This window comes from Marmota flaviventris, chromosome 7 (genome assembly GCF_047511675.1).
Source record: "Marmota flaviventris isolate mMarFla1 chromosome 7, mMarFla1.hap1, whole genome shotgun sequence".
Taxonomy (NCBI): domain Eukaryota; kingdom Metazoa; phylum Chordata; class Mammalia; order Rodentia; family Sciuridae; genus Marmota; species Marmota flaviventris.
In genome coordinates, this window is record NC_092504.1 from 94203927 (window position 1) to 94216154 (window position 12228).

The following is a 12228-nucleotide window of genomic DNA, read 5'->3' on the forward strand; positions in this document are numbered from 1 at the left end:
TTTTCTTCTGTTAAGGAATGAACTTCATGAAATGAACTTTCTTCTTAATACTGCTTTCATAGTGTCCCAGAGATTTTGATATGTTGTATCAGTGTTCTCATTTACCTCTAAGAATTTTTTAATCTCCTCTTTGATGTCTTATGCAACCCATTGATCATTCAATAGCATATTATTTAGTCTCCAGGTGTTGGAGTAGCTTCTATTTTTTATTTTATCATTTATTTCTAATCTCTTTACATTATGATCTGATAGAATGCAGGATAGTATCTCTACTTTTTTGTATTTGCCAGGAGTTGTTTTGTGGCATAGCATATGGTCTATTTTAGAAAAGGATCCATGTGCTGCTGAGAAGAAAGTGTATTTACTTGTTGATGGATGACATATTGTATATATGTCTGTTAAGTCTAAGTTATTGGTTGTATTATTGAGTTCTGTAGTTTCTTTGTTTAGCTTTTGTTTGCTTCCAAACAAAAGCTATCTATCCAGTGGTGAAAGAGGTATGTTAAAGTCACCCAAAATCGTTGTGTTGTGGTCTATTTGGCTCTTGAACTTGACAAGAGTTTGTCTGATGAATGTAGATGCTCCATTGTTTGGGGTATATATATTTATAATTGTTATGTCTTGTTGATGTATAGTTCCCTTGAGCAGTATGAAATCTCCTTCTTTATCCCTTTTGATTAACTTTAGCTTGAAGTCTGCTTAATTTGACCTTCAACCTTTTCATCTTTAGTCTGTGGATGTCTTTTCCTATGAGAAGAGTCTCTTGGAGGCAGCATATTTTTGTTGTTGTTTTTTTTTTAATCTAATCTGCTGATCTCTGTCTTTTGATTGTTGAGTTTGGGCCATGAACATTTAGGGTTATTATTGAGACATGATTTGTATTCCCAGCCATTTTTTAAATTTTGGCTTTTGACTTGAATTAGTTTTTCCTTTTATTAGTGTTTCCTTTATTGTAATACCTCCCTTTGCTGATTTTTATTGTTTTTTTTTTCATTTCCTCCTCATAGAATATTTTGTCAAGGATGTTCTGTAGTGCAGACTTTCTAATTAATTCTTTTAACTTTTATTTATCCTGGTAGATTTTTATTTCATCATCAAATCTAAAGCTTAATTTTGCTAGATATAAGATTCTTGGTTGTTATCTATTTTCTTTCAGAGTTTGATATATGTTGTTCTAGGATCTTCTAGCCTTCAAGTTCTAGGTTGAGAAATCTGCAAATATCCTAATTGGTTTCTCCCTATATGTAATCTGATTCCTTTATCTTATGGTTTTTAAAATTCTCTCCTTAGCTATATGCTAGGCATTTTCATTATAATGTGCCTTGGTGTGGATCTGTTGTAATTTGTACACTTGATGTCCTGTAAGCCTCTTGTATTTGATTTTCCAATTCATTCTTTATGTTTGGAAATTTTTCTGGTATTATTTCATTGAATAGATTTTTTTTTGGTTTGGAATTCTAGGCCTTCCTCTATCCTAATAATTCTTAAATTTGGTCTTTTTATTTTATCCCATAATTCTTGAGTATTCTGCTCATGATTTCCTACCATTTTCACTGTGTGGTCATCATTCTTTTCAAGATTATGTATTTTGTCTTCATTGTCTGAGGTCCTGTCTTCCAAGTGATGTAATCTGTTGGTGATGCTTTCTATTGAGCTTTTAATTTGGTTTATTGTTTCTTTCATTTCAAGGATTTCTGGTTTTTTTCCCAGAATCTCTATCTCCTTACTGAAGTAACCTTTTGTTTCCTATATTTGCTTTGTAGCTTTTTACCAAAATGATCTTTTGCTGCCTGTATTTGCTCTTTTATATCATCCTTTAATTTATAGAACATTTTAGTTATGTACATCCTGACCTCCTTCTCTGACATTTCTTCTGCTGAGTTGGCCATGGATTCTAATAATGTTGATTAGTAGCAAGAGAAGAGAGAAAATGATTCGGGGGAAACAAGTAAGTGGGAAGACAGTAGAGTACAAACAAACAAACAAACATAAATATTAAGAAAAATTTAAAATGTAAAAATAGGAGTTAAAAGAATATACAAACACCACTATAATATACTATTCAGACATCCCAGTCCTCAGTAACCTAATTCATGAAAAGTACTTGGTTTCACAAATGTTGGGGATGTGAGGACAGGAGAAGAGAAAGAGAAAAAAAAATTCCAAGGAAGATACAAGAATTGTTTTTGTTGGAAATCAGTGTCTTTCCTGCTTCCCTTCTCATCCAATAGGTGGGTTTGTCTGTTGTTTGCTGATAACTCCACCCTCAGGATGATGAAAGTTATTAGGTGGGAGCATTGGCTTGGGGGCATAGCTCTTGGAGGTGGGGTATAGCACTTGATGGTCCTCAATGGGAGACTGCACCCCAAGGATCTCCTTTGGGGCCTGTTCGCGTAGGGTGGGCGCCTAGTCTTATATCCTTATATCACCTGTAGACCTCACAAATCTTGGTCTCTAATTTAGTCTCTAAACTGTATCTCACTCACCCTCTCCCTTTTTGCTTCCCAGTCAGGAACCTTTCTCTCCGGAGGTCTATTGGGTGCACTCTGGAGGCTGTGCACCTGTCTCAGAGAGTTGTTTTATATTGGGCAGTTTAGGGCCTGGTTTTGCAAGTTATGGACCGTGTAGCTGCAGGCACTATGCCAGGTTAGCAGCTTACAGGGACAGGGGAGTTGGGGACTTTAGGTACCTTGATATTGCTAAGCCCCAGGCAGGGGTCCTCTAATCATTTGCAAAGAAACAGTATTCCCACTACTTGAATCCTAGGTCCTGGAGCAACACAGAATGCATCCTCCTTCTAGCCCACCATCTTGGATCCCCCTGGATTCTCTTTTTTAATTGATCTCTCAATCATTATATAGTGTCTATATTACAGTTTTTGTCTATATTACAGTTTTTGACTTAAAATCTATTTTTTTACTAATATAGGTACTCCTGCATGCTTTGGGTTTCCATTTGAGTGGAATATCTTTTTCTATCCCTTTTAGTCTGTGTGTATGTTTTTACTGATGAATTGAGTTTATTGTGGGCAGGAAAAAAAAAAAAAACATTGTGTTGTTGGCTCTTACGTTTTACATTTTGTTTTTGTGGTACCAGGGATTGAACCCCAGGGCTACTGAGCTACATCCCCACTCCTTTTCATTTTTTATTTTGAGACAGGGTCTCATTAAGTTGCTGAGACTGAACTTGAATTTGAGATCTCACTGCCTCAGCCTCCTGAGTCACTGGCATTACAGGCATGTGCCACACCAGCTCAAGGTCTTGTTTTTATTTTTCAATCTATTCATTCAGTCTAAATTTTTTTACTTGAAGAATTTAGTATTGGCCAAATTATATTGTGTATGTATATGAATGTGTAACAATGGATCTCATCACTATGTACAACTAAAATACATCAATACAGAATATAGAAAGAAAAAAATAATTTAATCCATTTATATTCAAGATTTTTATTGGTAGGTAAAGATGTACTCTTAAAATTTTGTTCATTTTTTTGAAGTTGTTTTGTATATCCTGTGTTCCTTTCTTCCCCTCCTGTTGTTTGTTGTTTGGTGGTTTTCTGTGTTGATAAGTTTTGTTTTCTCTTTTGTGTATCTGCTGTACTAATGAGTTTTATAGTTTTGTATTTTCATGATAGTAGATATCTTTGTATTTCTTAATATAGAACTCTCTTAAGACATTTTTTGTAAGGCCAATCTGGTGGTGGTGAACATCCTAATTTTTGTTTGTTTTGGAAAGACTTTATTTCTGAAGAACAGCTTCATTGGATATAGAATTCTTGATTGGCAGTTTTTCTCTTTCAGGATTTGACTATATCATCCCATTCCCTTTTGGCCTATAAGATTTCTTCTGAGAAAACTGTTGTTTATCTAATGAGCTCTTCCTTAAGTGTGACTTAGTGCATTTTTTCTCTTGCTGTTTTGAGAATTGTTTGTTTTGATTTTTGCATTTGAGAGAGCCTGGTCAAATCTATTTGGAGTCCTTTGAATCTTCTGGATCTGGATGTCTGTAATTTTCTCAAGATTTATTTTAGCTATTATTTCACTGAATTGTTTTCTACACTTTTCTTCTTCCCTTCCCCTTCTGATACATCCATAATGCAAATATTTGTTTATTAGTGGTATAGGGTGTTGTTGTGGTTTGTTTGTTTTTGTTGTTTTGGCTGACAGTTATTTCAAAGGACCTGTCAAATTCAGAAATTTTTTCTTTTGCTTGACCTGATCAGTTGTTTAAAAACCATGTTTTTAAAATTTTACTTATTAAGTTCTTCCGTTCTAATATTTCACTTGGTTCTTTTTTATGATCTCTGTCTTTATGTTGTTTTCTTTATTTTCTTAATTTATGTTGGTTTATCAGTCTGTATTCTCTTTTATCTCACTGGGTTTACTTAGAATTATTATTTTGCATTCTTTTTCAGGTATCTCATCAATTTCATTTTCTTTGGGAAATTACTATGTCCCTTTGGAGATGTCACATTACCTTCCTTTTTCATGCTTCTTGTGTCTCTGTGATGATATTTGCACATCAGATAACTTTTTGCTCTATTCAATTTTATTGAGTGGCTTCCATAAGTAGAATTTCTCCTGAAGATAAGGTACTGGTTGGGTGGGATACATTAGCTTTGGTTCTTTTAGGCCACAGAAATGTAGTCATTATGTAGCTTCTTCAGTTGTAATCAGTGTTGACAATGCCTGTGGTGGTGAGTTTTGCATATCACTCTGGGGCAGCTCATGTGAGATGCCTCCCAGTTTCTACAGGTCTATAAGTGGGCTGGGCTCCTCTGGCTGGCCCAGGTAAGCAAGGCATGGTTGGTGCAATAGCCGGGGTGCAGCTTCCATCAGATTTTGGGGCTGCATGGGGGAAGTTCTACTCTAGTAGGTGCATGTGCTCAGCATAGGAAGGGGGTTCCTTAAGTCTCCTTAGGCAATGTGGTTGTGGAGACATTCCAGTTGATATGGCATGGCATGCACAGTGGATGTAGCTTAGAATAAGTGGTTTGATCTCAAAATGGCACTGTGCAACAACAATCTGTGTGGGGAAAAGTATGACATGAATTAAGTTCCTTCTCTGGAGTGGTGCAATGATGCACACTCCATGACAACTCCCCAAACCAGTTTCAAAGTTCATGAGTGCTACAGAATTCCCCAAAATCAAAAACATCAGGTGTTAATGGTGTCAATGAAGGTTGTTGGGGGCCTGCCATTTACCTTTTTCTTTTACTAGTGTTGGCAGGATTCTCTCACAGAGACACTGGACTCCAGGGCATTCAGCAGAAAGCAGTGTTTTATTTTTGCCAACACTGGCTTAGCAGATTCTTATCCAAAGGCTGAGCATTTAGTGTAGGGAGGCATAGTTATATTCTCTTGTTAGTTTCCTTTTAAATACTAGTTCTTTGTTTCCCATATGAGTTAATTCATATTTCTGGTTAGGCATTTTATTTTTATACTACAGAGTAGCAACAATGATATAACTGAGTTGTAGAAGGTTCACATTGATACTGATGGTGTCATGTTATCTTTTCCTGTGCTCCAAGAAAATATCTATCACAATAGGAGGACTTTCTCAGTTTAAAGCTAGTCCAGACTGGGTGACAGGGCAATTGATGCAAGATAGCTTGTTCCTTTTTTTAAAACGTTATCTTGAGCCTCTGTGTTCCACTGCTTCTCTGTTTCACTAACACTGCTTTCCAGTGCTCTCCCCCATGTATTCTAGTTGAATAGCAAACTTTTATTCTTTGCTTTTGATCCTTCTTTTCAGAAAGAAAGCATGTCCAGTACCTCTAGTTGGCCATCTTCCATATTTCATTTTAAAGTTTCTTGGAGTCTCATGCAGGTTTATAACTGAAGATAGAGTAAATCAATGGGTGAAAATGATCTCAAACATACTTGTTGAGTTTGTGAAATAAAGAACTGAATTTTCTTACATGTGATTTTTAAATATTATAAACTAGAGAGAAGTATTAAATTCTATATGAAAATGGTTTTTAGGACTTATTCACATGGTTTTGATTAATAATTTTAAAAGCAAATATTCAGATAAAGTCATACAAAGGTTATCTGACTTCATTATGATACAACTTTATGATTAAAAATAATTAAAAAATTAATGTCACTTAATCATGTTTGTTTTCATATGGATTTATAGTCCCAAGATACTTTCAATTATCTTGCCCACATTACAGGCTCACTTGTTCAAATTATTATTTCTTTTAAATTCTAGCATGCACACCACAAATTCAAAAAATGAACATTTGGAGAAGAGATCTGATCAGGTAAAAACTTAAAGCTACATTTTAATATATGAAATATCTATCTGATCTTAAATTTTCTTTATAAAATTTATTATTAGATTTCTCCTATGTGTCTGGCTAAAAAAAATGAGAAGAGATAGTTTTGAAATAGTTTAACAAGTCCTATGAATTGATCAGAAAGAAACATAAAAAAGTATTAGTACAGAGTATTTTGGAGCTTAATGAGGTAGATTTTAGGAATAAAGGTAATATGCCTTGTTATTTCTTGCCATGTCTAGGAAAAATTCAGCAATTTAAACTAGTAGTTGCAAAGGTAAGTATGTGCTGTGTATTTTTAAGATATGCAAGTTTTTTTTTTATTTTGCAAGTGTATAGAGTAGATCATTAGGCCTTTTGTTGGTCTATTTACTAAATAATAATTGCTTATAATTATAATTACATTATTTTTGAAATATGAATTTCTACAGTTCTTAAAGGAAAAAAGTGCTTTGAAATATTTAAAACATTCATTTTTTTCTCCTTTCTAATTCATTTTGATATCAAGTTATTGTAAATTCTCAAATAAGAAAACTATGATCTCACTGTATCTGTTTTTTTACAACCCTAATACAAATTCATCATTGTTTGTTTAGCCTTTTTATACCATGGAAAAACATCTAGAAAAAGCTTCTACATCAGAACACCAATAGGTTGCTCATTAGGTTTGAGAATTTTAATCATTGAACTACACAATTCATGTTTAACCATCAGATACTGTAATATCTCTGTCTCTCTAGTCATTGATGTTAACCTTCCCTTTTCTGAATATTTTCTTACTCTCTAGCCTTTGTTATATTTCCTGCAACAATGTGATGTTCTCTTTCCCACTGTACTGAAAATAATAGGAATACACTCAAAGTGAAAGTGTTTGTATGCACATGTACATCCCTCATGACAATAATAAAGGGATGTTTGAAGATCTCTGTTCAGAGTTAATTGTTAATTCTGCTCTGGGTTTATTGTTGTTGCTGTGTTTATTTTTTTAAACAATAGGAAAAGTCACTTAATATTCTCATAAACCAAACATTTCTTTTGTCTAAATCAGCAATTTCATGATTAGAATATCATTCAAAGGCCTGGGAGATTGAGGTATGGGTATAGGCATGAACTATCTATGTTATCTATAAATATTAGTAGGAGTGTGCCTAAATTTGTGAAGACTTGACCTATACTGTTCTAATTTTTCTTTCAGTTATATAATTTTTCAAATGATTCCAAAAATTACAAAATTATAGATCACCTCTTTTCCAATAAGTTGTATTTTGTTTCAGAAAAGTTTTGTTATATAATCTCAGGGAGGTAGATGGAAGATGGATACTTTTAATTATCTTGCCCACATTACAGGCTCACTTGTTCAGTATATATAAATGGTAAGTGAAAATGGTGGGGACTTGAGTCTATTAAAGTGTAAATCATGGTGCCTTGCAAAATGCACTGCTGTGACATCCCCAAATACCTATTGATATAGAGCATACATGTATATGTGTATTAGCAGTAGTAATATTAATTTAATTATGAGATGTGGTGGTTTAGTGCTTTCATAAAATTGTATTGAAAGTATAGTTCTTTAAAGATTTCCTTGTTTTACTTCAGATCCTCAACGATCCTAAGAGTAGCACATATGACCAAGCTAAGGGAACCCTGTCAGAAACACAGGAAATGGTACCACAGACGAATAAACAGTCATATATTTCTTGTCCTCCACAAGGAATAGTGAATAAAATAATTACAAATGGTATGTGCAATAAGAAATGTAAATGGGGAGAAAATGAGAAATGTATGTGATAAATAATAAAACATGCGACGATAAAGCCACTGCTTAATCTGTATATTTTTGATGTTTAGCTCTGTTACAAGCAACATGTAGACAAAGAGAAAATGTTCTTTGAATATTTTAAAACTAAAAACCAAATATTGCTTAACAGATTTATATTTTAATATTTCCATGCTTTTGTATTAAATTTTTGTGAATAGAAGCAACATTGACTAAAGATCTGCTTTTGATATTTAATCTTGTTAGCTAAAAATAATATCATACTCCTGGCAATTTTAAGGTTCTTATTAAAATTAGGCCCCAAAGTTTAAAATGGTGCAACCTTGCAGAATTGTATAAAAGTTTCTTTCCTCCTAAATTGTTTTTTTAGTTTTATTGATTTTATTTTTTTTTAAATACACGACAGTGGAATGCATTACAGTTCTTATTACACATATAGAGTACAATTTTTCATATCTTTGTATATAGAGTATGTTCACGCCTCCTCCTAAAATTTTAAAGCTTCTCATATTCACCAAGTATTTATAAAGAGGATTAACAGAGTTTAGAGAGAATTAAATTTAAAATATGATGATGTATAAGTAATTGAAGTTTTCTATTTTTATTTTCTTATTTACTTCTTGCTAACTTTTAAGCTTTTGAAAGAAAATTTTTTTCATTTTTTTTTTCTTCATTAGTAAACATTGCTTTTTAAAATAACATCAGTGTTTTGGAAGCACTGAACCAAGCTTTTCTCTGAACTTGGAAAGTCTTCATCTGCCAGCATAAATTATTGGACTCTGGTGAATATACTTTCTGCACATTGATCTTACATGCATGTTCCCATGACCCTGTGTATTTAGTGGGCATTTTCTAATAGAGCAGAGAAAAGGGCCAGGACTTGTGGGGGAAAGGAAAATGTATTGATCACCCAAGGTAATTTCCTGAAGGTTAGGCTTCAAGCTACTCAGGAACTAATTGGAGAGTTATAGAAAACCGACATTGAAACTTGAAACTAGTTCTATAATTTGTTTCCCCTCTGTTCTTTCATTTTTGATTTTGTAGTTTTAGAAACATTATAGAAAAAGGAGATTTGTCATAGCTTCCATGTTTCTATTTTGGGAGTGCATAGTCTTGTACTCTTTTTTAAAAAATTATTTTTGTAGTTGTAAGTGGACAGCATGCCTTTATTTTATTTGTTTTATTTTCACATGGTGCTAAGCCTCAAACCCAGTGCCTCACCCATGATAGGCAAGCGCTCTGCCACTGAACTATAGTCCTAGCCAATTTTTCAAAACCTTTCTCACTCACTCTTTGTCTCTCTCCTTTTTCTCTCTCACATGCACACCTATAGACATCCTAGGTTCATAATGGCTCCTTCATACACAAAGTATAGAATCTCAATCTCTGAATGTGCTTTGAACATGTCACTGTTAGGAATCCCACTCTGTCTCATCATGGAATAAGTAATATACATCTATGTATCAGTAGAATTAAACAACCAAAAAAATAAAAACCTAAAATAGCATATACTTTGAATAATAAAAGGAGTAACACTTCAGTTTCTGTACAAATGACAGTTAAATCACTTGTCTCTTTAAGTAAGAAATCTAAACACTCAACCACACACAAAAATCAGTCTCATTACATTTAATCACATGTTTATATAACTTGCTTAAGAGGTGGCTTGCCTAGTGACAAAGAAATGGAGATTCTAGGGCAGGATTTTTAGGATACCATTCCTTTTTGTATCTTTTTTCAAAAAAGTTACTTTCAATGAAAGTACAATATATTTTCATGTAGTTGTTTTCCTTTATATAAATTAAGTAAAAGCTTTGTTTACAAACAACCATGATTTTCAGGGCTTAATTTCCCCATTAAAATCTTATATTATGAGTCTTTTGAAAAATGGAAGGATTGGAAGTTTAGGATCTAAAAATAATATTGCAGAGACTTTTGGTTTCTGGTTCTATTTGTAAGGATAATGGTCCTATAAGATTATAATGGAGCTAAAAAGTTCCTGCCAAGTAGTGACACTGTAGCCATATCATTATAGTGTAATGCACTATTCCTGTTCTTATGGTGATGCTGGTGTTAACCAAGCTACTGCACTGCCAGTCATATAAAAGTACAGAACATACACTCATGTATGGGATGGAATCATTGAATAGCCATTTAAATCATTTAAAAACAAATGACTATGTTACTGGTTTATGTATATACTATATTTTATCATTATTTTAGAGTGTATTTCTTCTACTTGTAAAAAATGTTTGCTGTAAAATAATATGCTAATCTATACTAGCAGCAGCCTCATACAATTTGTGTTTACCTCTTGTGTATTGCTTTAATAGTGTTATTTGAACATTAATTTGGATTAGTTGTAAATGTGTATTGCAAACTATAGGGCAACCATATTTTTTAAAAAAAATAAAAAAGAAGTATAATTGATATGCTAAGAAAAATAGAATTATATAAAATCCTCAATTGTAACCAAATATAAAAAAAGAGTAGAAGACAAAATTAAGAACAAAGAACATGGCAGTGAATAGCAAACACAAATATGTTAGATATTAATACAACTATATCAATAAACACTTTAAATGCCAGTGATCCAAATACACTAGGTAACATATAGACATTGTCAGATGGGATCAAAAACTAAGACCCAAGGGCTAGGGTTGTGGCTCAGCAATAGCACGCTTGCCTAGCACATGCGAGGCCTGGGTTCAATCCTCAGCACCAAATAAAAATAAATAAAAAATAAAATAAAGGTATTGTGTCCAACTACAACTAAAAAATAAATATTAAAAAAATAAGACCCAAGTGAATGTTGTTTACAAAATACATACTGATTAAGAATAAGGATGGAAGGGCTGGGGTTGTAGCTCAGTGGCAGAGTGCTTGCTTAGCACATGTGAGGCCCTGGATTAGGTCCTCAGCATCACATAAAAATAAATAAGTGAAATAAAGATATTTATTTATTTATACATCTACAACTACAAAAAAAATTAAATAATTTTAAAAAGAATAGGGATGGAAAAAGGTATATTATTCTAAAACTAATACAAATAAAGATGAAGTGCTATATTAACTTCAAAAAGAACAGACTTGTGAACAATGATAATTATCAGGGATAGAGTAGAGGAGCATTATATCATGAGAAAAGTATTAATTTTTCAAAAACACATGGCAGTCTTCAATGTAAATGTTCATAACAAAAGAGCACCAAAATACATAAATAAAAAACTGATAAAACTATAAGGAGAAATAGATTAATCTACTTTTCTAGTTAGAAACATCATCATCCTTCTATCAGAAATGAACAGACCCAGCAGGCAGAAATTGAGTAAAGATATAATTACATCGTATCAGTCACTTGGATGCAATTGACATCTATAACTTAACCCAACAACATCAGAATACAAAAACTGCTCAAGCTAACATAGAACATTGAGCCAGATGGGCCATATTCTGAGCCATAAAGCACACATTAACAAAATTTTTAAAATAAAAATCATAAGTATTTGCCTTTACATAAGAATGGATTTAAACCAGAAATCAACAACAGAAAGAGATTTGGAATTCCTCAAATACTTTGATATTAAACAACATACTTCAAGATAACACTAGATTAGAGTAGAAATTTCAAAATACTTTTAAATTAAAATACAACTTAATCAAGATTTATAAGATGCAGCAAAAGCAGGGCATAGAGGGAAATTTATAGCATTCAATGCCTATATTACAGAAAAATATCTGAAATTAATAAACTAAACATCTACTTAGGAAGCTAGAAAAGAATAACAGATTAAATTCAAAGTAATAAAAAGAAAAAGAATACAAAAAATTGGACAGAAGTAAATGAAATTAAAAACAGGGAAGCACTATGAAAAGTTAATGAAACCAAAAACTGGTTCTTTGAAGATGTCAGTAGAATTTATAAGTTTCTAGCCAGGCTAAGACAAAATAGAGAATACACAAATTATAACAGAAATGAAAGGGTGGACATCACTGCAGATCCCATGGGCATTAAAAGATGATAAAAACTATGAACAATACAAATTTGATAACCTAGCTGAAGTTGACCAATTCCTTGAAAGGCACAATATTCTAAAACTTACACAAGAAGAAATAGGCATCCTAATAGATATGTATCAAAGAAATTGGGTCAACAATTAAGAAC

At 32.7% G+C, this 12228-nt stretch overlaps 1 protein-coding gene across 1 annotated transcript in view; it reads left to right on the forward strand.

Moving 5' to 3' along the window:
- Positions 1 to 6220: 6220 nt before the first annotated feature.
- Positions 6221 to 12228, forward strand: part of Slc9b1 (solute carrier family 9 member B1) — a 113570-nt gene continuing 107562 nt past the window's right edge. Inside the window, exons 1-2 of the mRNA XM_027935469.2 lie at positions 6221 to 6279; positions 7873 to 8024. Of these exons, the coding sequence (XP_027791270.1) occupies positions 6221 to 6279; positions 7873 to 8024 (211 nt within the window). The remainder of the gene's footprint in view (positions 6280 to 7872; positions 8025 to 12228) is intronic.